This window comes from Vanacampus margaritifer, chromosome 6, assembly GCF_051991255.1.
Source record: "Vanacampus margaritifer isolate UIUO_Vmar chromosome 6, RoL_Vmar_1.0, whole genome shotgun sequence".
NCBI lineage: Eukaryota > Metazoa > Chordata > Actinopteri > Syngnathiformes > Syngnathidae > Vanacampus > Vanacampus margaritifer.
In genome coordinates, this window is record NC_135437.1 from 26,665,037 (window position 1) to 26,692,083 (window position 27,047).

Consider the following 27,047-nt stretch of genomic DNA (forward strand, 5'->3'; position numbering starts at 1 on the left):
CTGTTCTTGTAAAATCACTACTTTACTTTCGTTTGTTTACAAAAAATACATATTTAATTAATATCCCATCCTGTAATACTACAACTATAACTTTAAAAAAATAAAAAAAATAAACTACAACTTTCTTCTTGTAAAATTACAACTTTTATCTGGTAGTTTTTTTAAAAAAAAAATCTTATCTTATCCAAAATCTAATCTAGTGTGGTCAACTTCCATCATGCTGTTTCCATTATTTCCTGTGGGACAAAATACGTGATGAAAAACCAAAAGAAATCACAAGGGTGGACCAACGTTATTGGAAAATGTTGACAAATGTCTCTAGTAATGGTAACAGAAGTGGGTAACAGGGTGGCTAAAGTTGCCAACAAACACACAATTCAACTTTTGCAAAGGGAAACAACACTTTCACTGAGATTTGAACCCCAGACCACAGAAATTTAAGGTGGAAATGCTACCGTGGGGTCATATTAGAGAAATCGTTTCAGAATAAACATACTAATCGAGAAATTGAGGAAAATGTTGACACATTTATTGTGGAATAGTAATGAAGCAGGCTTGTAGTTTTGGAATCCTGCCATCAAACAAATACAACTTAGTAGAGGAAAAAAATAAGCTAATTACAAACTGCAAGAAAACATCAGTCCTCTCCAAAGTCAAAGAGTGAGTATTAAATTGTAATTTGATATGTTAAAAAAAAAAAACAAGGCTAAGGGGGAGATTTACACTCCCAAGCAACAAGCTTCAACAAACACTAAAGACATTTACCAGATAAGCGCAAACTGATGGCTATTAATATGTATGACATCACATTATGTGGGCAGAGTTTTGAAATCAGGGGAAGAATATGTTATTTTAAAAAGGCGGTATGGTTTCGCTCACTTGTGGGCATATATAAACATGTGCTTAATGGCTAAAGATAACACTCCTAAAATAGAGCCTTGGTGGATCCCTAATTACTTTTGCGTCCCCCTCCAATGGAATATTATAAGCAACATATTTACAGAGCCACCTTTTCGACGTGCTTTCCGTACGAGGAACACAGAAATAAACAAACTCTCTCGCTGGCGTCTTCCTCGGAGTCCCACCGGATTTCGCAGGCTATACTTTCCGAGAATCTCTCGTCTGTTCACAGCACGACATCACGCAGCAAAGGCAAAGCAAATGTGTGATTTATTAGGTTTTGATGTTTAATCTTTTATGAAGCCTGTAAATCAAGCATAGTCGTGGCTGTACTTCTAAGGGAATTAGCTTCCCCAGGCAGGGGATGCTAGTCCAGCATTTTAATGCATGCCCTTTTACATTTTCTTTGAAGGGTGGGAAATGTTGCACCGTTATTGCCAACTGTGTTGAGTGACATTCCGTCATGTTATCAGGATGAAGCTGCAGCTCGAACGTTGGCCCGCATGATCAACCAAACTTGGGCTGAATGGTGACAGCGACATCACGCTAATGCTAGCATTCTGGAACATAATGTTGGCTATACATAAATGGATGAAGGACCCTTTATGATAGTTTAAGTATACTTTTTTTTTGTTTGTTTTGCAATGTTAGACTTAATTATATTATATAGACCGATGGTTACGGAAATGTGCAAAAATATGCTTCAGGCGAATTACATCTCCTACTTAGTTTTGTTTTTCAGATTAGCCATTCAAGAATTCACATATTTATTGATGTGTTTTAACTTCTTCTTTATCATTTTTTGGATTTGCAGTAATCAGTGTTTCAGTATGGGATAGCTATATTGTTGATTTTATTTGCGTTTATATTACCTTTGAAATAAAAGTTGAGCAATTATTCAATCTTGAGATACTGGTTGATAAATTGACATTTTTGTGTGTTTTTTTTAATCTATTTTTTATTTTCCTTTTTTTTTTTTTAAACAACAAAAATCAGCTTTGTGATGCAAATTTCCAGGTAATGTTCAAATTTTTTCATGATCATTTATTTAAATTATTTACTCCGTGTATAAGTTTCCCTCATTTTTATTTACATACAGCGCTGAAACCAACCAACAAGTGTTTTTTGTTGTTTTGTTGTTTTTAGTTTTAGTAATCTCTTGATTTTCACATTTTGAATAGGAATGAGATATTTCAAATAAAGTCCCCATTTTATAACCCCCCGAGACAACGTGCCACCCCACTACGAAAATCCCATCGAGTCTAATTCTCTTGACTGATGTGTGTTTTTGGTGCAATTGTTTGTTTGGTGTTTTGTGTGTACGTGTGTCAGTTTGCGTGAAGGAAAAAATACTTGAGCAAATGACTTCAATAGTAATGAAGAAATGCCTGCTATTTGGAACGTGGGAAGAGAACAATGGCAGGGAAGGAAAAGGAGTTGGGGGATGCATGTCATGGAGCAGCACATTCAATCCTCATCTGCTAAAAAAATGACTTCCACATGTAGTGACTCCACAGAAGCGATTAGTCTTATTTATCCGCATAAAAACAACACGTGGCTTAGCGAAAGAACAGAATGTATGAAGAGCTTGCGGCCAACGAGTGCCAGCTGCAGACACAATTGTCCAAACTTCCCGTGAGGAAAAACAGGGAAGTTCTTTAAGTGCTCTTGTTGTCCTTATTGTTGTTAGCAGTCTGGCATCCGTTTGGAGGGGGGGGATTATTTGATACCCACATTCAATAATACAGTACACTAAAACCACGATCACTACTAAGAACGATAACATTTATTTTATTTATTTATTTTTTACATTTTTTTATTTTAGGGGTGTCAAAATTAGTGTGTTCATTTTGAATTGATTTAAAATTCCTTTGTAGGACTTTAGGTGATGAATGACCGCGCCTTACTTGGAAAGCCTGTACTGGGTCGCAACGCAGCAGACACGCCCACGACTAAATTTAGCAGTAATAAAATGTTATAATAATAATGCATACATTGGTGGAGACTGGGGTCAAGTTGTATTTTACAATTTAAAAATGAGAATAATGTCACAAGTTACTTCATGTTTAAGATTAGATAGCTCCTAATATGAAAAGAAAATGTAATCAACGTCTCACAAATGCAATTATGCCATCTAGTGGCAGAAAAATGACCTAAAAACAAATCATTATTCCACTCAATGACTAAAACATGTCTTTTATGATAACAAGAGTATGAAAACTTAGGGAAAAAAATATTGTACATGTACATTATTAGAACACATATAAAATTTGTGATTAATTGTGAGTTAACTATTGAAGTGATTAATTACGCCTGACACCTCTCATGTATTTATACATTATACAAGAACTTAGTACGTAGTTTTCTGGTATAATTCAAACAAATGTCAACGGTAATAAAAGATCCTTGGCTTAAACTCTTCATTTTTAACTCAACAACAAAAGAGCTTACGCCTTCATCACTGCCAATTGTTTGTGAACTAGTTAAACCAGATAACACCAAAACAGTGAAACTTTTGAATCCAGATTTATCAATGCTACTGCTAAAAGAATAATCATTTGAATGGCACCCAATTGAAAAGTGAATTCCTCAAATGAATAACTAACAAATGGCAATTATATCAAAACCTGCTGCTTTTTGTGCTTGGCGGAGGTAGCAAAACCAAATTGAAGCTCAGACTGCATAAACAGTGTTCAATAACCTGCTCCAGGGCAACTCCCAAAGTCTTTGACATGCAAACTGGCATCCATCTCAACAGGAACCAACTTCCCGATTTCCTTTTGAGTTTTTTACTATTTGATGTAAAACTTGCCTCCCTGTTCAGTCAAATTCTTATTGAGTGAAAGTGTGTTGCCCGTGGGGGGGTTGTCAAGACCAATGCTAATATAGAAGACATCTATATTGCCTGAGACGCGCCTCATCCTTGTGCACATGCTGTTCGCTGGCCTCAGATCAATTGTGCTTCTTTGTTCAAGCCCTCTATTTCACCCTCCGCCTTCGTCAGTACGGCGAGAAAAACACTCACCGTGATCAGAACAAGTCGGGAGCTCTACGCAGACGAGGAACGCGACACGTTTCCTCATCTCGGCTGCGTCTCGCCTGTGCGGGCCAGAACAAAGTGACATGGATTTTGTGATTGATTGTGCTTCCTGTAGGGATTCATTCAGGTTTTTAAGGACACCAAGTTAAAAACGATAAAATAAAATAAAAATAACGGACTTAAAAAGAAGAAGAATGTTTTAAACTGTAAGTTAACTTAAACATTTCTTGACAATAATATGTTATATGTGAACTCACTATTCTAAACATGACATTCTGATTAATATTACATTTGTGGAATATGAGTTATGAAGGGAAATCCAGCCGTTTTTATCCCTCTCAGGGGGCGGCCATTTTGCCACTAGCTGTTGACTGAAGATGACAACGATGTTGCTCAGGCAACAACCAATCAGAGCTCACCTGCTTTCCGAAGCCGTGCTGTGATTGGTTGCTACCTGAAACCTGAGCAACATTGATGTCATCTTCACTCGAGTTGACACATTTTTGACCAATCTAAAGTGTTGAAAATGGCTTGCGCTCTTCAATAAATATAACAATAATGCTTGACCAAACGCGCCATTTTAGGGGTCTAATGAAAATTTATGATTTTGGTGGTACAAGGGTTTTGTATTGTTTTTGTATGATGCTTTCAATGGCGTCTTCCGTCTGTGGTGTCTCCTTCCACTTCTTTAAGTTTATTTGAGTTCAACTAGTTGTTTGTTCATGTTGATCTTTTGTCATAATTTATTTGCAATCATTAGCTTAGTTTTGTTTCTCATGATTACCATGTTCCCTTGGTTCAATAAATTATGTTTGATTGCTTTATTTTTGTTGAGTCTGCTTTGGAGTCCAAAATCCATCCATGACTCTCGTGAGTAAATTAAGACAGGATCATCATTATCCATCCATTATTTAGAGTCGGGGCTTCAGCTTAAGCAGGGAAGCCCAGAATTCCATCTCTCCAGCCACTTTGTTGTATCCATGATCTTGTTCTTTTAGCATTTCACTACACAGAATACACACTTTTTTTTTTTGGGTGAGATTTTCGTTTGGTGGGTAAATGTGCCTTTACTCAAAAGTTGGGAAACGCTGGCGATAATGTAGCACCAGTACTTAACACTTAAAGTAAATGCAACACTATAATGGCTTCCTTGTATATTTTCCCAAGCGTCTCCCCCCGGGAGTCACTGTTATTTCCCCTGCGGAGGAGCTCCATGGCAGACTTCTGAGGTATTTGCTCAGTGGAGACGTTGACTGATGACCTGATTCCACATCAGGTTTGCGTGTCTGGCGTGCTCCTTCTTAATGACTAGCATGCCTAGCAATATGCTGAGCGCCTGCTAGGCTAGAAATTCCAGATATGTCCATCAAGCTTACAGACACCCCCTCCCATAATACCCCAAGTAGCCACATGATCCCTAATAGCAGGCCCGCTGATTGTTTTACAGCCCTCAATGAGCACTTTTGCTTACCGTGCGGCTGGTCATGTTCCCATCCCTTATAAAGACCGAATCCCCATCTCCTATAGGGCTACCCCCGCAGCGCTTGTGCGACGTGTTGTGCAGCCAGAAGACGAAAGATGAGGATCAGAAGGGATGAAAGTGCTGCACGACCTGCCAGGGGCAAATTGGTTGCAGCAAACTGATGTGCCATGATGCTATTTAGTAGAAATGTGCCGTTTCCAACGAGGAACTGATGTCTTTGTGGAAGGTCTGGAGCGGAGCTCGGCCCCAGCGCTTCACAACCTTTACTGAGCCAAGCCTTTGCAGGAGAGAAATAAAACTGCCAAAACCAAAATGGCACAAAAAGTGTATACTGTACTTATTATTCTCTTGTATGAATGGCAACAGGTGGACACACAGGTTAACTCTTCTGACAAATAGTGGGCATAAAATTTAGTTATGTCTGTCACTATATGTCACTGATGACACTCTGTGGCACTATTGAATACATACATATTCAAGAAGTAATATTTTCTATTTGTTCTACAATCTTGTAAGAGTGTGCGCTATTTTTTTTTTTTTAGACGTTGCACAGACACAAAGCTTGTTACCAAAATAAAACCGGAGTAATCAAAGGAAGCCACGTCCTGAAGTTTCTTGATCCTGACAATATCCGGAATTTGCCAGAATGATTTCACCTCAAAGAATTCACTCCCAATACACACATTTGGAAAAACTAGGTGAGTTTTTGAGCCCAAAAAAAGAGGAAGACACAGCTTGAGGGCCTTCATTTCGTGCTCTGGCTCTGAATAATAAACATCGGATAAAGCCTTTCTATTGGATCTCATTACTTGGTTCAAGTGTATCTAATGGAGGTCCAGGGGAGCCAAACTGCCAGCAGGAAAATATACAACATGTGCAGACTGAATTGCTACTTCAAAGTCACATTTCTATTAAGCAAAGAAAACAAGGTATTATCCTCCAAATGAAACCAAAATAAAAGGTTTCACGTTGTCTTACCTTTTGTGATTTTGTTGTTGCAAAGCCCAAATCTGCTGCAAGGAAATGGCAGGGAAAAACAATTAAGTGGGTGACCACTGCATGATAATACATATTTATGTATTCATAGTACATATTTACCTTGTGGTGGAATAAGCAAACAGTGTAAACAAGATAGTCTGGCATAATGAGACTTCCCAAAAGTTAGCTTGAGGTAAACACATAGCAATTTTGGACGTTTTACAGGGGAAGTCAACCCCAAAACTTTCCTTATTATATATTGTGCCCCCCTAATCTAAACACAGCAATCTGGTTATTATTGTGGTTGTGGAACATGCGTTAAATGGCAAAATTCCCCCGTTTTTATCCATCTTAGGGGGCGGCTGAAAACCACATCACAGTTGCTCAGGGCTCATGCTGCATTCGAGGAAAGTGGGAAGTCGGACATATCCCACTTGGAATCTACCAGTTCTGACTTCAAAGCGTTCGAAGCGAATGTAAACAATAAAGATGGCTGATTCAGATAAATTGTTTGTTGTTCTGGTTAACAAAGTCAGTCGAAATCACGTTGGGTCACGTAAAGTTACTTTTTTCGAATAACTCAATTACGGGTAATGTTATCATAAAAATTTCTCTGCCCAAAAAGTTGCTAAGCTCGGTAGCTCGAACAAAATTCCGCAATTATTATTTGACGTTGATGGGGGACAAGTGTGCACAAGGCTGAAAAAGATTTTTTTTCTTTTTCGGAGTACTTTTGCATATCAAAGACTTTATCTGAGGAGCTAATTTCAAATTTTGTGGAACTTTTTTTGTGTGCATTTTTGCAGGTTCATTCCAGGGACGTAAAGCAAGGGTTTTATTCAATAATAGCATTATTATTTTTTTGAAACAATTATCTTTCTTTTTTTATATCTATAATTAACACTTTTTATTTCTTTAATTCACATTGTGTAAAGCAGCAAACTGTATTTTCTTGTATAGAAGCAAAGATCAAGATTGTATGTAATGTAATTTTGAGAATATTTACTATGCAGATTTCAAAACACTTAGCCTGGAGAGGGGGGCAAGCAAACCCTGTAAATGGATGAAAATGTTAATCGGGTAAATTATGTTTTGCCATTCACAGTCTTTATCTCTACGAGATTCGCCATTGTCCAGTGACGTCACATTTGAACCAGTTGGTGAAGTTGGGGTCCTTTTTTTCCCGACTTTGCAACTTGGTTTCCGAATTAAAAAGGGACGTTCTCGTGCATACTTCCTGGTATGAAGTTGAAAAAGCCCCATTTCCCACCTTCCTCGAATGCTTCCTCAGGTAACAACCAATCACAGCTCAGCTTCATAACATGGGTGAACAAAATGGCCGCCCCCTGCTCTGGTAGTGTAGTAAACATATATGCATAGACAATCACAATCAACCTCATTCCCAAGATCTTTTAAAGCTACTTGCTACTTGGGTCTTGGCTAACTCAAGAGGGAAAATGCTCCAATTTGGCCTGATTGTTAATTAATATGCGTGTACCCCGCTTTAGCTTGGCATCGAGACTGTAAATCAACACCAACGGCTGAGCAGGGCTCGAATCATCAAGACGTGTAAAGCTTCCCGATGAACTTTGGTGAAGCTGTTGGCGGGTTACTAGGCAACAAGTAACACCCATTACCGCCACATTGGACGAGCCTGCAAACCATTACTACCAAACTACTAGGTGTGTTCGATTGTAGAAAGTCAATTGAGTGCCATCTAACAATAATAATAATAATATATAATAATTCCTCACCTTATGACCTAGTACAACGGTTGGGAATCATTGATCTATTAAGGGAGAAACATTATCGTACCATTGTTATAAAAGGCAAAACAGCAGTGTGACATTATGTTTTAACAAAAGCTTCGCTTGTTAGATGCAGTGTGAAGGTCTGCGAGCGTGTCCAGCCTCTCGGTCTCCAGCGCCTTCCACAGCAATGTGCAATCAAAGGTCAAAGTGTGTCGTAATAACATACCTCAGTTAACATTTGGGACTTGCTCGGAGGCGCCGAGAAATTGCGCCATGATTGCCGTCTCCGACTTGAATATGAAAGTAAGAAGCCAAGTGTGAGTTTGACGCTTATATTTGCAAGATATTCGCATGTGCAATACACAGGCATATATTTACATATATTACTCGTATTTACAGTTTAATCAGTGTTTCCCACACCATGTTAATACTTGGGCGGGCCACCCAAGTAAATGGGCCACCACCCAAGTAGATTTCAAGAAAATGTAATATTTTTTTTTTCCTTTTAAACCCGCATATATAACACATTAGTTCGCCGTAACTCACTTGTGGATAATGAGGTAAGAGAAGACGCAGGTAGCAGGACTGAGAACCCCCCCACCCCCACCCTCCCTCACCACCGTCGTCCACCCATTAGATTTCAAATCTGTGGGAAACACTGTTAATAATAAGTGCTATTCATACAATGGGCGGGTACAGTACTGTGCAGGAGTCTTATGTCACCAACAACAGGCTTTATTAGAGTCACTATGGCAACGATGGAACAGTCACATGAATGACTGAACATGTACTGCATGTTGCTTCTATTAAGTAAGTTTTCTGTCCGTCGGTATTGAATTCTATTTTTTTTTTTTTCATTCCCATAAGGTTGATACGACTCTCAGCCAGTGTCACAGAACAAATTGTGGTCATCGTTTTGATCTATTTTTGCCACTTTTGTAAATATTTGTGCCTTGGCAGAGGTCTGTTCTCTACTGGGTAAGATTTTGCTTAAAAGGGAAGTCCACACAATTTTTTTTTAAACAATAATATGTTCTATGTAGCCCCACTAGTATAAATATGGTATTCTTGTTAATATTGCTTTAGAGGAATATGAGTTAAGCAGCAAAATACAGCCGTATTGATCCATCTCAGGGGGCGGCCATTTTGCCACTTGCTGTCGACTGAAGATGACATCAATGCTGCTCAGGTAACAACCAATCACAGCGCAGCAGAAAACAGGGGAGCTCTGATTGATTGGTGCCTGAGACCGGAGTAGCATTGATGTCATTTTCAGTCGACAACAAGTGGCAAAATGTCCGCCCACTGAAATGGATCAAGACGACTGGATTTTGCTTCATAACTCATATAGATCTCTTAGTTGCACTTAATAGCTACAGATAAGTGGATTTCTTTGACTTCTGAATTTAGTCCTTCTTGCTAAACAATAAATCCATTGTGAAAACTGGAGCAAAGCACAGATACAAACATAACAATTGGCAAGATTTAACTTAAACAAAAGTACCGACAGACACAAAATAAACTAACCTCGTTGGCTGTGTGCAATGTCCAAAAAGGGAACTAGGCATGTTTTCTTTCTTCGTTCTTTTATTTCTCACCTGATGAACTCAACATCTTACTGTGTCTTAATGATACTTTTCTTACTCTCCTTCCTGAGCTCTTCCTCTACAGCGCCCTCTCTGGTGTGGGGGGCGACAAACACCCAGAAGCAAAGAAAACAAAATGAATAAAAATGACAATGTGGCAGTTACAACTCATATTCCAAAAAATGGCATATTAATCAAAATGTCATGTTTAGATGAGTGAGGTCGCATATAACATTATTGCCAAGAAATGTTGAAGGTTGATTTTAATATAACATTGAAAAACTAACATTTCTAATTGTGTTCTTAAGACTTTTGCACAGTACTGTACAGTACACATGTTGAAAAAAAAAATCCCAACACTAAGCACATTTAACAGTGTTGCACGCCACATTCATGTGCAGGAAATTGTATACATCTGAAGAGTAAACAAAGCCACCATCCAGCCAGTCATCAGCGCAGGATGCCAGGAGAGAATAAAGCTGACGTGGTGTGCGAGGAATGTGTGAGCCTCTACCAAGGAGGCCACGGGAGGGATGCGCGGGGGTCAGGTCAAAAGGTGTGCCGGCCCCCGTCTCCGCGCATCAAATCATCTCAACAAACGTTTGCCATTTTCAAAGGGCTTCGGGACGCTTGAAGCCAGATGAGAACCGCGCAAACGAGTACACGATATGAAACAGGACCGTCGGGCAAAATCAAAAAAATGTGGGCGAGGTGTAAATCAAAAGCGGACATCAGTCAAACGGTTTCTTCATATGATCAACACAGGAAAAAGGAAGTAAAAAGAGGACGGCTGATCATTAAGAAGGATGACGTGGCTTCTTCGCTGTACAGGCCAAAAGTTCTTTTCAACACCACGGGGCTTCCGTAGAGGTTTTATCTTTGTAAACACGTTGACAGGAAAAAGGGGGTTGGGTTGCCCTGCACTGCTATGAGATAGAATCACCACCGAAAGAGAATGGAATTCAACTTTGTATGCGAAAACCAGAACATGCAATATACCCTTAGAAGTTGCGTGAGAATGCTGAGAGGCTATCAATCACAGAACTAAATCGCCAAATAAAGAAGTCTGTGAGCAATAAAGAGCTTTAAGGCAATGCCATGACATCATTGCCACTGCCTCACTAGCTTACCTTTTTAGCTTTTTTAACTGTTTTCAGTGTTGGTTTAAAAAAATAAATAACAGAAAAAGTCCTTCTTAAATAGGGGGGGCGGCAATGCCATGCGTGTGACCTCAGGAAACTTTTGTTGTTGTTGGTTAACTAGAATAAAGTGTAATTGCACATCCACTACAGTAGGTGGCAGTGGCGTCCTCATTATCAGAAAGTGTGCAAGGAGTATTAGCTTCTCTGAATAGGAGTACCTACAACTATTTTATAGACAAATGATGCTATTTATAGTTGCAGCAGAGAGCTGGGGGGTGGGGGTGGGGGTGGCGAAATATTTTCTTCTTCCAAGCGTAAGAAAAAATAAAGTCTAATTAAAAAAGCACTGGCTCAGGCAGAAGCAATTGAAGTATTAGTTTGGCGCCACCTGGTGGAAGCTTGATGATACAGTTAGGATTTAATTGACTTTTTTTTCCCCATCTGTTTGAGTTGTTCTATTTTAGTGAAAAGTGAAACTGAAAGTAAGTTTTTACTTCATTTCTAATTAGGGCTGTCAAAGTTAAAGCGTTAAGTAATTCAATAATCACAAAAAAATTATTGCATTAATCATGTATTGACGCAGCTTAATCACACTATTAATTTTGACCGCAGATGATCCTTTGGTGGTTACGTTAAAGGTAGCACAGGTTGTGTTTGAGCAATAAACATAACTACATGCATTAAAGTAAAGTATTTAATAAATATTTGCGTATGAAATTCAGAATATTTATTCATGTCAAACTATCGGGGTCATTTTTTTCCCCATTTTAAATTATGCAAGTAATTAACTGATTACAAAAATAGGAGGATGAGCGTGTGCAGTGGATCAAATTTTTTTGAAGCTGTACGAATGTCATTAAATGCCGAAAGAATTGACACAAAACTGGTGCTCTTTAAATTTGGTGGGCATAAAATATAAAGCCTTTTTAATTCAGCGATTAATCGTGATTAATCAGAATTCTAAGACGCGATTCATCTCTAAGCTCTATTTCTATTATAGCTGCTAGCCAGTGTTGTCTACTTTGCTGACAATCTGCATTTATTCTCATTCCTGTTTGTGTAAAATTCACAAACTGCACATTTTTTCCCCCCCATGTGTGATGTCATATCAGTTTGTACTCAGTCAGCCTAGTGTGTTAACTAATACCATTGGTGAGACTCTAATTTAAATACTGACTACAGTTGTTGTTCATAGTTGTGTGTATGCAAGTGTGGTGTTAATGCTTTGTGATCCTCTCCACTTTAAATGCTTTGCCGCTATCTTGAGGCATCTATTTGTAATTATTAAACCTTTTTGGGCAGGCTATAGTCAATTTCCACTGTTGTGGCAGGGCCCAGTCCCCTGAATAGCGGGAGATGACATCTCTCAGCATTCACACAATAATAAGAAAAGTTGTTTCTTATGATGCACGTCAACAGCATTATCAGGGATGCCTACTGAACATTTCACTGCGTTCACACGAAGGCGAGAGAATGCCATTGCTTTCCAGCACACTCTTGAACTTTCACCTGCAGCCAGATTCAACGGAACAATGTAAAAGGTGATGGCCCCGTGGAGAGTATGTCAGTATGTCACCATGGTACATCAGATATTCGTCTGTCTTTTGTATTGTATCCCCCTGATTGCCTCCAAAATCCCTGCGAGCCTTTGAGACAAATGTAAGCGCGCACAATCCAGGCGGAACATCGTTTTTTAGAGTGTCCTTATTTTCCACTCACCCCGATTGAATGTGCTGCGAATGTTTGTGTACCTTCCAATTTCCATTCCACAGGCCAGTAAACAGTTGCCAGGCAGCAAGTTCATTCAGCCTGAGCGGACGATTTGGGGTAGTTGTCCAGCTCCCGACAGTTGCCGGAGCTGCCGGTGGGGCTCCGATTGGTGGCTTTGGTGAGCAGCGTGGTCCTGCGCAGGCTGCTGTCCGAGTCCTCCTTGCGGAAGTCGGCGTTCATTCGCTGGCAGCAGGGCAGGCAGTGCACGAAGTCCTGCAGGAGGTGGCCGCTGAAGATCATGTAGATCCAGGGGTTGCAACAGCTGTTCAGGCTGGCCAGCAGCGCCGTCAGCGTTACCGCTGTGTTCTCAGAATCTGCAAGAGGGAAATGAAGTTGATGCACTTAGTTGGCGCGTAGGCTCGGCTGTCTTGAGTTGCATTTCTATGGTGGTGGAATGGGAGAGCAATAACAGCTACGCAGCTGAGGTGCATAAACAATGTTTAGGAAACATTTAACACTTAGGCTACAAAATAGTATTGTAGCGTTAGAAATAACGAGACCAAGTGTGGAGCTAACAACTCTTTAAATTAACATTTTTCAAGTTATAGAGTAGGCCGTACCGACACGAGAACATAACAGCTCAATAACTCGCGTAGCTTCAACAAGTCTGAACGTGATGCCTTCACGGCCTGTCCAGACCATCGGAAACTACTTAACCTGTGACCCACCCACAAGGGTTGCTACAGTATTCTGCTAAGTAGATCCACAATTAGACTAATTCATGCTTGAAATGCAAATGTTAAATCAAGGTTTTATGAAATATCTTTTTAAACATAATTATAGGACATTCACAACATTGATATAGTCATACAAATGTAAAAATCTGTATTTTTAGCCTACTTGACATTAATGACAACATCATTAATCTAAAACAACATCCCTGCTAAATATGTAGGCCTATAATTTCAACTAGTATTTTATTTGGGTGAAAAGCCACATTTTAAAAGTAAGACTTGAATTTAAAAAGGCGATTTTGCTTTCAAATCTCATCTAATATGAACACATAGGTATTGCTTGTTTTTCATTCAGGTCTAAGTACATATTCCAAATTATCAATGTAAACTGTCTTTAACTCGTGTGACAAATAACGCTTTGGTTTGTTCTATCAATAAAATCCGCGCGTAACCAAAACTACGTGCGTAAAATCCGTGCGTAACCAAAAGTACGCACGCCATCCGGGGTCCGCACGCAAAAGTAATGAATAAGTGTTACACGCTCACCGGTGAACTGAAGCTTGTCATCCCACACAGACCACATCTGCACGGTGAAAAAGGGCGCCCAGCACACGATGTAGGCTAAAACGATGACAAACGTCATCTTGACGGTCCTCAGCTTGGCCCTCGAGATGGTGGTGATGCTGCTAACCGAATTCTTCCCGATGAGCCCGTCCTTGTTGCCCGTGCTCTTCCTCTTCTTGTACTTGATGTTCCTCCAGATGCTGTGGCAGATGAAGCCGTAGCACACCATCAGGATGACCACCGGCACCAGGAAGATGCTGACGGTGATCCAAGTGATGTAGGCGCGCGCGCCCCACGGCTCGATAAAGTGCGCCCAGCAGTCCATGACGCCGGTGCCGTTCTGGATCTCGCTCAGGGAGAAGATGAACACCTGCGGCACGCTCAGCACCAGGCTGCACGTCCACGTCGACACGATCATAACGCACGATCGTCGCGTGGGCTGCTGCAGCGTCTTGAGCGGGTGGCAGATGGCGATGTAGCGGTCCACGGTCATCATCACCATCATGTAGGTGGACACGAACATGCCGGTCACCTGCAAGTGCTTGACGATCCGGCACAGGAAGTCCGGTCCGTAGAAACGGAACGTGATGTCCCAGCACAGCTGAGGCAGCACCTGGAAGAAAGCCACCACCAGGTCGGCCAAGCTCAGGTGGCGGATGAAGAGGTGCATGCGCGACATCTTCCTCTTGGTGTTGTGCATGGCCAGCAGGACGCTGACGTTGCCCACCACGGCCACCACGAAAGTGACGCTCAGCACCAGGATCTCCATCCGGGCGACCTCCTCGTCGCGCGCGAACGGGTCCGAGCCGTTCTGGAGGACGCTGTGGTTGAAGCCGGGGCTCCCCATCGTCAAGTGGGACTGCGGGGTCGAGGAGGGTGCGAGTGTGCTCAGCAGCAGGGCATAGCGGGAGTGCGCGAGGGTCGGTCGCCCTGACTGCCTCTGTGCCCCCGCCGAGCCGTATAAGGTGCGGTGGAGCGCGGCGAGGAGAGAGAGAAAGAGAGAGAGAGAGAGAGAAAGAGGAGCCCGCTGAGCCGCTACTTTGCTTCTGCTGCCGTGGTGCCTCTCAACTCGATTCATATTTCACACAGAGAGCGCGTAAAGGTTGACACGCTGTAAAAAAAAAAAATCAAAAAATCAAAAAAATCTGACGCACGCCCCCAAGATGTTTTGTATAAAGTAGGCCACTGAGACTCAATAAACGATGATGTCATAAATGAAACCAAAGTGTCTTCGTTTTTCAAGAACTGCAGGACAAATTTAGCCACCAACATTATTGACCATTCTACTTTTTGTTGTTTTCAAGCACAACTTACTCAGACTGAAAACCACATTTTAATAACGTTTCTGAATAAACCCTTTACAATTAAATCAAGTTGAATGGGCTCATTGCACAATTCCGCTACTTCCAGATTTCAGTACCACTCCTTCATTTGGACAAACTGATTAATCCAGGTGTGTCTGGCCATTGTCGTTGTGGTCACTGAGGTCAGGCACACCTGGATTAATCAGTTTGTCCAATCATGAAAGAGAGGAAATGAAGGAGTGGTATTGAGTTCAGGAAGTAGTGGATTTGTGGAAAGAGCCCATTCTATTTGAATACGAATTTAAATTTTAGTACTATTGTATGGGTTGCATGTTAATGTTAGTGCTTTTGCTCATGTATAAGCTTTATACACTCTAAAAACAAAAATAACCCAATTATGGCCCAAAAATGGACCCATCCACTTTAGGTAATTTTGACCTAACTTTCTGGTTTGTTTCATACAAAATGACCATTCCATTAAATTTTTGAACTTTAGAAAGTCTACACACACACCTGTACAAATGTTAGGCATTTGTGACACAAAAAAATGATACCAAGAATTTAAAAAAAAAATATCTATTTTTCCAGCTTTGATGTGACCTATAGAACCTGTTCAATTTAATTGAAATTTTCGTAGAGGGGATATTCAAATTCCCAACCGAGCTTGGTTGCACTAGTGTGCACAACCTCTTGCAATTGGGCGTGAGACCGTGTTAAGAATTAACTAGCCACATATGGTTGGCACTCATGTTAAATGGGAGTCAGCATACCAATCATTTTCAATTGTTCTAGTATTTTTTGCTTCTTAGCAGAAACTTGAAGACATTGAACTGTTCATAATTCCTTCCATGTTATCTGAGATGAAGAAACACAAGACCCAAAGCATATGACACCGTCACCACCATGCTTCACTGTCGGTCGGGTGTTTTTTTTTGGAGTTTGTGCCAAACATACTCTGGGGAATTATGGCTAAAAAGTTTCACTTTGCTTTCTTCAGACCGTAACAAAATCTCCGAAACATGTGGGGAAGGTTGACGTTTCAAAATAGTTTATTTTGTTCTCATTTTTTAATACTACAAATATTTGGCATCAGAGCATCGGTGTGTAGACTTTTTAAATCCGAGAACAAGAACGTTGCAAGGCAAGTTTCGTGTGGATTTGGGTGTAAATTCAAGCAACGTTTCAAATCAATTTCATCAAACCATGCTGTGATCTGCCATCCAGGTTGCAGTTTTTGATATTTATGTCGCCCTATCAACTGTGAGTAGCATTTTACTATCAAGTTGCCTGCCACAAAAACAAGAATTAACACTTTTTACAGTGTGCATGCCATAATCCCTCCCTGCTTGGCGAGCACACGTCCTATCATCACATTTTCCTTCCACTCTTGTGTTGAAAGGACTTGAGCGCATTCAACACGTTGCAAATCTCCCGCAATGAGACGAGAGAAAAAAAAAAAAAGTCTGAATAAGCGAGTGGTTATTAAGTGTCGCGTGTTAACTCGCGTGAGTCTTGTGACGGACTATCAATATGGAATGTTGTTTTTGAAGCCAGGGAAGATTTACAAAACGTTATGCCTTGTGCTTATCTCTCACGGCGGACTGATTTATATCACTTGGCTGTTTCTTATTTAGTTGACTAATGCACGGACCAAGCACAGTTGTCTTTGGAATGCGAACGGCAAAATGGCGGATGAGCATCCATTTCGATTTTTCTGGCTTCTCGTGCGAAAGCCTTTGCAAAACATGAATGTTTATTTTGAATCATTTCATTATTTTTAGCACATCCAAGATCAACTTTAAAGTTGGTACAGTGGGCTCTTGTCTCGTCGCAGTTAGCTAATCACATGTTTTATTACAAAACTAAAAGTTAACCACTTAACTTTAGGCGACAGTTTTGTTTTGAAATATGAACAAATCAGAGGTCAAACAGCATCTTGGAAATTAAAACGTACAGTAAATAGATATGAAGATAGCTACAGTATTTGCTCTGAAACGGTTACAATATTAAGAATTTTATGAAACGTTATTTGAACTAAATTACATGAAAACACAACGCTATAAAAAATATATACAGAAGAACAAGCACCCATGAGAACTCTGAATAAAAAGTTACATTTTCCGGGGATGTCAGGAAAGGCAAAAGTGGACAAACTATTGCGGCTCCCCCTAAAAATGCTTTTAAGGGTGTCCCAAAACATAAAAATAAATGTAAAGCAGCCATTAAAGCACCATATGGACAAAGGACTCCCCTAATGAGGACGCATTGCATTTGAATAACGGCGACATGGCAGTGAGCAAGCAAATGTGGCCATAAACACAAAGGCATTTAACCGGTCTGGTTGTTTTATATTATGTTTTACTAAACATGTCACTCAGCAGTACAACAAACTGAACATATGTTTGTGAGAGTGTAATTGCTTAGTTTGAGGGGGCCTGGATTTTGACTGATCTCGCAAGGCCCACAGAATATTTTATTCTATTGCTATTTCAACATGGAACATACCAAAAGATTAGACTCTCTTCCTTCATCAGAAAAAAATAAGTGTATTTTTTTTCCATTCTTTAGTTATCAGCGTTAGAACATAGCCAAGTTTTGTCGAAATTCCAATTCCTGAGGAAAAAAAAAAACATAGAAAAATAACTTTTTGTAAAACAAACACTTCAAGCACAACTTGGACTTTAACGCTACTATTTTGTCTTTTGTGACAGCTCAAATATCGAAATAATATTTTCGTGCAATAAAACAACGTTCTAAAAAGTGCCTTTGATAACAAATTAACAGTCTATTGCACATAAAAGTAAACAATTGACTGGTTTAACTGCAGCTCTGCAGTGCTTAAAAAAAAGACCAAAAACTGACCAAGGTTAACGTAAGGCAGTGCCAAGAATGGAGACCAACAACCATTCGTAGAGCCTGTTATTAACTCATTCACTGCCATTGACGGCTGTAGACGTCAAAAATTCATTTGAACTATTTCTATTAGTTTAACATTTTTTCCCACTTTTGTTAACAAGAGTATGAAAACCTAGATTTTTTTATTGTACATTTATAAAGATATAAAATGTGTTAATTATTATTAAAAAATTTAATCGCCTGAGTTTTAATAATCTTTTCTTTAAAAAAAAAAAAAGATTATAAAAAAAATACAATTACTTAAAAAAAGAAGAAGAAAAGACTTAAAAATTAGGGAAGTTAGGCAATTAAAATTGTTCTTAATTAATCGCTTGACTTCACTAGTTAACTCATGATTAATCACAAATTTTGTATCTGTTCTAAATGTACAATTTTTTTTTCTAGGTTCTATACTCTTGTTAACAAAAGTGGGGAAAAAAATGTTCAACTAATAGAAATAGTACAAATGAATTTTTGACGTCTACAGCCGTCAATGGCAGTGAATGAGTTAATCATCTTTGATGAACTATCGATTGATCTGATAGATCTTTGGATTTACACCACTATGGCACACAATTTTAGTGGCGGTCTTTGGGCCAGAAACCATAAAATTAGAAAATCCTCTAGTTTAATTAATCGCTTTAGTTGTTAGTAGGTCAATTTATACGATCCACGTGTTGATAGCAGATCTTTATTGCGTTCACTGTGCAGATATCCTTCATTTCCGACGGCTCCCTCAGCAAACAGTACAAATCGGAAACCCTGGGAGGCCCCCCGCCCTTCCCTTGGCCTGCACTTCCTTAAGACTTCCTGTTGGAGAGATGAAATGGCTCAGTGGCGTTTCCTCAATTATCTCTACTGTGTCCGCCGCACATCAGGAGCACAGCAAGGAACTATTTTCGAAGCCTTTGGCAACGGTTATCCCGCTGAGTCCTACAGGAGCATGTTTGTGTGTCCTTCTTCCCGTCCTGATTTGTCCCAGGGGCGGATTAAGGACTAGGGTCGGGAGGTCTTTCCAGCTCAGCATCTCCTGTTTATGGAGGCCAGCACTCCCAGGAGATTCTTGGAGATCTAATTTTAAATGCTGGCTTTATTGCTCTTATTGGCCACGCGACATGAAGACTTTGCGCGACGTCAACATCTGAATCATTTCCATTAGGGTTTCCTTCTTTTCATGGTCTAACAGCGGCTGAGGCCGTGTTTTTTTCCCCATACAGAATATATATATTTTTTAAAGTAACACAAAGCTTTTGAGTTTTTTTCCTTTTCCATTTTTACCTTCTCTACTTTTAAATGAAATTGTTGCTTATGTGTCAGGATCTAAATAAAATGCTTGATTAAAAAGTTTATTTTTTACAGTATCTTAACAATCGTGAAAAAGGTGGAAGCTTGGAGACCCAGATGCGGGAAGGCAGAGAGAGGAGGCAGAGGTTTGCTCGAAAAAGAATTTAATATCCATGACAAAAAGTTTTCAAAGTACAAAACATGAAGCTGAAAATGGGCGGGAACAAAAAACGAGCAACATGACGTGAGGGTAAAGACAAACATAAAATGCACCCACCCAGACAGAGGGAAGACAGCAGACTAAATACACCAACACTAATGACGCAACAAGACACAAGTGGCTGAGGGCACTGATTGGATGACACGAGGAAGGGCAGGATCACAATTAACAAGACAAGGAAAACACACAAGGAAAACAGAAACTAAACATGACAGAAACTAAACATGACACTGAGGCGTAAAAATATTTTATTTTGAAAAGTGACCGGATTCTCTCTGTTTACGACGGACTCTTGACGCACGTCAAGATGCTAATTATCTCAGTCGCGTAGCGCTGATGCTAATCGAATAAAAGTTAGCAAAATGAGTAAAAAAAAAACAAACACATTGCAATGGACAAAAAGGCCGAGTGGCGAGACAACACAGGAGCCGATGACCAAGAAGAAAAAGAAAAGCGCATGGACTTACAGCTAGCTACAGGAGATTCCCACGCATGATGGGCTCTGCGGCGAACGGCTCTTTATTTAGCATTATGGTGATTGAGTTACTACATGGACTTTATATTTGTTCTATGGTGCCTTGTTATGTATTTCATGCCCTCCGTAAAGCTATACAGCTCTTAAATTAAGGAGGGTACTGCTAATATAGTTACATAAAAATGTGGCTTCCAATTTATTGTTATATCTACAAAATACCCCATTTTTTTGTGTTGCTCGTATCATTCATAAGCATTACCTTAGTGACCTCACTATATTAAAGCGTTGTTATGGTTGTACAGGTACATAAAAATACATATTGGATTTGCGTTTGTTGTTGTAGCCTTTTATTGATCGCCCCCTAGACTACAAATCCGTGATTATGCCTTATGCACTGGCTAGGTGCGGTTGTGTACTTCTGACATTTACGTTTAATCAAATCTTATCAAAAACTATCTAAGGCTGTGCGAAAGTAACCGTTTGTCTGAGAATTCCATGTATGCTTAATGTCACATGCATATATAATGCCATGCGTCAGAGGAATGTGGCCTCTTTAATAAAGCATGCCAGATGGTGGCCACGATGTTCTTTCAACACCTTGTGCATTTTAATGGCTGTCCAATGGCATGTGTGCATTGCAGATGGTAAACGAGGTGTTTCATTGAAGAGCTACATCGTTTAGATGTCCTAAGAAAACCAGTTCCATACGCAAAATGTGTATTGTGTTCTTTGTCTTTTTTTTTTTTTTTTTTAATCAGATTTGTTGGATGCGGGCTGAAATGACTTTTTTTTTTTAGACTACCGGTAACTACAAGTTTGTATTTAAAAAAAATAAATAAATAAAATAAATAAGTCTGATCCTACGGAAGCGTATTGCATTCACTTGAAAAAAAAAAAAGTCCTGTTTTTCTGACTAATTTTTTGGGGGGAGCGTTGTTTTTTGGAATATTTTTCCCCCTGTTTTTTTTAAATAATTTTTTTTCTGTTTTTTTAAATAATTTTTTTTCCTCTGTTTTTCTGAATATTTTTTTTTCAGCCTGTTTTTCAGAATATTTTTTTGGACCAAAAATTTATTCTCAGTAAAACTGAAAAAAATATTCAGAAAAACAGAAAGAAAAAAAAAATACTCAAAAAAAACAAAGCAACCCAAAAAAATGAGTCAGAAAAACAGGAGGTTTTTTTTTTCCCCAAGTGAATGCAATACGCTTCCGTATGATCCAGATTGAATTTTCACATTCTAACATAATTGTCTCTCCTGCTTGGCGTGTGCGCAACCGCACAAAGAAACAAATGAGCTCATGTGGTACATCCATACGAAGCATCGCCATTTTTACAATCAAATGAAATAGTATATAGTAAATTTACAACATGGACGTTTGCAATGATAGGAGGAGCACTTAAAGGCATCTGTTCAGTGTCAATCATTGAAGCGATGCTTTACCAGAACGATGTTGAACAATAAATTCAAGGGTGTACTTGGAATTTTTCTTTAGGGTCAAGGGTGAGCCTATCCCAACCGATTTGGGCAGATAACAGATTATTCAAATTAAACAGGTTTTAATGCATGAAAATGTGGAAATATTCGGTAAAAGTTTAATTCACCTTGACGCTTTAGGGGTCAATATTACGTACCACAAGACCAAAAAAAAAAAAAAAAAAAAGAGTTTATCACTTAATGCCACATGAGGGTAAACTCAGGCACTAGACATTTAAGTACTAAACTAAACATTTATAAACGTGCACGACTTTTTCTTGTTCATTTTAGCTTGGTACAATTTCGTCAGATTGACATTTTATTACTTCATTCTAATCATGACTTTCCTTTCTCGCCGTTTTACTGCCTTACAGTGAGGCGTTCAGGGACCAATTTTCAACAACCACAAAAGTGACCAAATGGTTTCCAGCCCCATAAACGGATAACGACGGCCAACATTTGCATTGCCGCAGAGTGTGTGCACAAGCTAGACTATAATATAATCAGTGCATTTTTATTAGCGTGATCATTTGACTGCATTTGTTGATCAGAAATAAAAGCAAGTGGAGACAAGATATGTATTTTATCACATATCACCTGCAAACATAACAATTGTCAAACAAATTGGACGTGATTTCCAACCGCTGGAGGGAAACGCTTCGCTTGCTTTGGAACAATCTCACATCACTCACAGGGCCATTCCACTCCGACAGAAACCCGAGAACCTTTTTATTCTTAATGAGTCTTGAGGCGTTCAAGTGCATCAGGGAAGTTTAGTGCCAGATTCAGCCTCACTGTGTTTGTTTAACAATCAGGTTTGATTGTCATTTAAGGTCATTAGTTTCTTATTAATCGCCTTTTTCCTAAAGGTAAAGTGACATTTCCTCACGGAGTTCATCATAAGCACAGACTGTGTTTTTTGTTATTGTTGTTTAAGAAAATCCAAATATTATAATCATAAAATGCTAAAAAAAATTTAAAAAAAATAAATAAAAAAGTAGCACCCGATATTATGTGTTCAATTTGTTCCATGAACTCAATTTATTTGTTCAATCAGCATTTCCCAATGAAATGAATTGTGGATGACTTGGCAGGTGAACAGCAAAAAAAAATAGCTAAAAGCTTCAATCCCAAACTTTTTTGCGAGTCGTGTTTGAACACAGCTGTTAAGCAACCAATGAACCAATGAACCCGATTCGTCTAAACCGACCAAAGAACGCTACACTCGGTGTCTGAAACGTGGAAACGTCATCGCAATCACTGCAGCTTATTGCAAACACGACGAGAATGTCAGACGGTGAATTAAAACAACGCGTCACAAAGTCACAAGTGAATCAGTGAGAGGCCACAGCTGGCGTCTCTCGAGTTACATACGAGTCAGATGATCAAACGTATCCCGATCTGACCCACTCGGACGCAGTCGCGCCGTCATTAATGAAGGTGACTCACCGCGAACAAAAAAAAAAAATGGATGCTGCATGATGTCAGCAGGGACTTTATACGTTTATTTTTTTTCAACCTAGCACTTGGCGAACGTAAGCGACCGATGAAATCAACATCCATCTCATTTCTAATAGGACTGCTCTCATTAAAGTTGCAGGTGAGCTGGCGGCGCATTTTGTGGCTGAAAGATGAGGTTCACTCTTGGATGTCACATGGGAATGCATTTTTTTTTTTTTTTTGAGAACTTAGTATTATTCATTTGGCGGCCTTCCCAAGTCAACATGTCATCATCATCATCGCTCTTTTATTTTGTGTGTGTGTGCGTGGTCTTGTTTTTGTTACATAGTGGGGCCAACATTTCGGGAATTCACGGAGTTGTGGTTCCCATCCGTCCATGTGGGGCCATTTGGCTGGACCCCGCAAGTTTAGACCTCTTTTGGAGGGTCAAGACTTGGTTTTAGAGTTTAGGTTTGAATTGGGTTATGGTTGAGGTTAGGGTAAAGAATAGGGGTAAAATTAGGGTTTCAAATTAGGGCTAGGGTCTCAAACTAGGGCTAGGGTTTCAAATTAGGGTTTCAAACTAGGGCTAGGGTTTCAAATTAGGGTTTCAAACTAGGGCTAGGGTTTCAAATTAGGGTTTTAAAATAGGGTTTCAAACTAGGGCTAGGGTCTCAAATTAGGGTTTCAAACTAGGGCTAGGGTTTCAAATTAGGGTTTCAAACTAGGGCTAGGGTCTCAAATTAGGGTTTCAAACTAGGGCTAGGGTTTCAAATTAGGGTTTTAAAATAGGGTTTCAAACTAGGGCTAGGGTCTCAAATTAGGGTTTCAAATTAGGGTTTCAAACTAGGGCTAGGGTCTCAAATTAGGGTTTCAAACTAGGGCTAGGGTTTCAAATTAGGGTTTCAAACTAGGGCTTCAAATTAGGGTTTCAAACTAGGGCTAGGGTTTCAAATTAGGGTTTCAAACTAGGGCTAGGGTTTCAAAATTAGAGTTTCAAACTAGGGCTAGGGTTCAAAAATAGGGTTTTAAACTAGGGCTAGGGTTTGAAATTAGGGTTTTAAAACCCTAATTTCAAACCCTAGCCCTAGTTTTAAACCCTAATATGAAAGCCTAGCCCTAGTTTAAACCCTAATTTGAAACCTTAGCCCTAGTTTAAAACGCTAATTTAAAGGGTTAGGGATAGGGTTAAAGGTTAGGGGTTAAGTCAGGGGACTGAGACACCCACACGAAGGGTTAGGAAGTAATTTAAGTAGTAATTTAAATAGTGCTAGGGTTCAAAATTAGGGTTTCATATATAACCAACTCAGTGGCCTTGTGGTAGAGTGTCCGCCCTGAGACTGGGAGGTTGTGGGTTCCATCCCCGGCCGGGTCATACCAAAGACTATAAAAATGGGACCCAATGCCTCCCTGCTTGACACTCAGTATAAAGGGTTTGAATTGGAGGGTTAGATCACCATGTGATTCCCGAGCGCAATCATTGCTGCTCACCGCTCCCTCAGGGGATGGGTCAAATGCGGAGAACGAATTTCGCCCCCACTTAGTTGGGTGTGACAATCAGTGGAATTTACCTTACCTTTACATGGCTGTGGTCTCACCTTACTAGAACTGCCATGTTTCGCCGCCATCTTCCTGCTACGGATGCCCAAAGGACAATTTCACGAATGTATTTAGCCCGGGAGGTATTGTATCGAGTGTCGGACCCAATAGGTTGACCGCAGCTTACCTTCCACAGCTGTGGCCTGCAGGTGGTCGTTACTAACTCTCATAATTCGGGCCCGTTGCTTCTCACTTTCTGCTTTGCTCTCGAAAGCTTTTACTAGCTTTTTTCCCCCCCTTCAAACTCCTCCCGCTAGCCGCTCTTGTTAGCCACTCGAGCCTATGGCTCCCACTAACTCCCGCTAGTTGCACTTGTTAGCTGCTCTGGCTAATTCCGGCCTTTCGGCGTCGCTCGCCGGACTTCGCAATGGCCGCCAAGTCACCGTCGCTCGCCGAGATGCTCGTTTGTTCACGTAAAATAAGAATTGGTGGTAGGCTTGAGAAATGTGGTCTCTCTGAGCCACCGTAGTGTGCGTGCTGCTACTAATGCTATTCTTTGACCACTAGATGGTGCTAGGGATCACTGAATGTCCCTAATTTTTCAAATATTTTTTTCCCAAATTATAACAATTTAATGTGTACCATATCTTCACAAGCATATATAGAAGCTTATTAAAACAAGACAATTTAATGCCTTGGAATACAGTTAAAGTTTTTGTGTAGGCATGTTTGGAAAATTAATTGCCCACAACAGCTGCTTTAGACAAACGTCACAATTACACCGATGGCAAAGACAATTTTCTGTCAACTAACCGAGAATGTCAGGAAGCTGCAGTACCCGCCAAAAATCCCATGCAGAAGTCCAGAAGTGCCCCAACCTTATCGTATTTTTCGCAATATGTCCTCTTGATGCATTTTATGGGAACAACGTGGGGAATTTCCCTTTAATGTTCCCAGTGCACAAAGCAAGGGCAAATGAATCCTTGGGTGAGTTTGATGTGGAAGAACTTGATCCCATCGAACACCTTTGGGATAAACGAGAGCAGAGTTTGCGAGCCAGCAGGCCTTCTCACATGAGTAATGATTATTATTATTATTATTATCCTCTGGATGAGTGGGCAACACGATTCCCACAGACATACTAAAATCCTCCCAGAAGAAAAACTTCCCAGATTCCACTTCATTGTCACTGCAAAACTTCATGCAGAGGCTGGATTGCATCAAAACCATCTGTGGCGGCTGCCCAGACACAGAAGCCGCTCTTATTTTATAGAACTGATGCTGGTGTAATCAGATCAATCCAGTTATTTATATAGATCTCTTTTGTCATCTCGCCGGATGAACATGTAAGATTACAGCAATAGGGTTTGATTGTTCCCCTCCTGGGCCGGAAGGATGAAAAAGAAACAATAATAAAGACATCCTGATGGATGAGTGATCACCACATCACAGTCCGATTGTGAGATGCTCACATTCAGCACATCACCACTATGGATTTCATTGAATGTATATTAATATCATCATTCAGGCTGCGTTGTAGCATCCATGCACATGAAAGCAGAATAAAATGATGAAAAGATGCTCTGATGTTACTGAAATCATCCCTTTTAAAATTATTTACTTTTTTTTCTCCCCTCTGCGTGGTTTGGATCGCTTTCAAATAGCCACCGCTTTTTGATTGATTCAGAATTTGGCTTCAAAGCTCAACCCTCTGAAGGGACAAATGAGTCCTTCAGTCCAGTCCAGAAGTAGTGGGAGCGTGAGCGCAAACATATGTGACGCAAGGAAGAGAATGTGCTTTTCGCAAGAACGAAGAAATCAATACTGTCAAATCAATTTACACATGCAGTATTAAATATGATTTAAAAAAAAAAAAAAAAGTGTTTTCTACAGGAATGAATGGAAACTGCAAAGGAAAACATAATAGCTTACATAACTTATTTCACTTGTTAATTTCATTTCAACATAAACAATACATTTTAAGTGTATATATATATATATATATATATATATATATATATATATATATATATATATATATATATATATATATATATATATATATATATATATATATATAGTGCTGTTAAAGTTAAAGTGTTAACTCATTGATTAATCACCAAAAAGAAATCGCATTAATCATGTATTGACGCAGATGAATCGTACTATTAATTTTTTGACCGCAAATGATCCTTTATCTTGACAGCGGATGGTTATGTTAAAGGTAGCACATGATTGTGTTTGAGCAATAAAAACAACTACATGCATGAAAGTAAAGCATTCAATAAATGTTTGCGTATGACATTGAGAATATGAATGGAGGATGAGAGTGTTCAGTGAATCAAAAAATGTTGAAGACGACCTCATAAAATTAAATATCAAAGAATTAACATATAACAGGTGCTCTTTAAATTTGGCGGGGAAAAAAATGTTGATTTTTAATCTAGCGATTAATCGTGATTAAAAGGTTCTTTGTGCAGTTTGTCACTTTTTTACTCGCGACTGCCACCTCCGGCCCCAAAGCGTAA

The 27,047-nt window shown here is 39.6% G+C and overlaps 1 protein-coding gene across 3 annotated transcripts; it reads right to left on the reverse strand.

The window, feature by feature from the left end:
- Positions 1 to 5,644: 5,644 nt before the first annotated feature.
- On the reverse strand, positions 5,645 to 14,966 carry avpr1aa (arginine vasopressin receptor 1Aa). Of its 3 annotated transcripts, none has more exons than XR_013294623.1 (6): positions 13,871 to 14,966; positions 9,680 to 12,964; positions 8,379 to 8,442; positions 8,156 to 8,190; positions 6,402 to 6,433; positions 5,645 to 5,700 (listed from the first exon to the last, which is right to left on the reverse strand). XR_013294623.1 is itself a non-coding variant. In XM_077569304.1 (2 exons), the coding sequence occupies exons 1-2, from the start codon at positions 14,964 to 14,966 to the stop codon at positions 12,681 to 12,683; spliced, it is 1,380 nt and encodes a 459-aa protein (XP_077425430.1). In that variant the 3' UTR covers positions 8,791 to 12,680. The 3 variants fall into 3 exon arrangements, 1 of the variants encoding a protein (XP_077425430.1); XR_013294622.1 differs by having other exon boundaries at positions 5,652 to 5,700; positions 6,402 to 6,436; XM_077569304.1 differs by lacking the exons at positions 5,645 to 5,700; positions 6,402 to 6,433; positions 8,156 to 8,190; positions 8,379 to 8,442 and having other exon boundaries at positions 8,791 to 12,964.
- Positions 14,967 to 27,047: the final 12,081 nt, after the last annotated feature.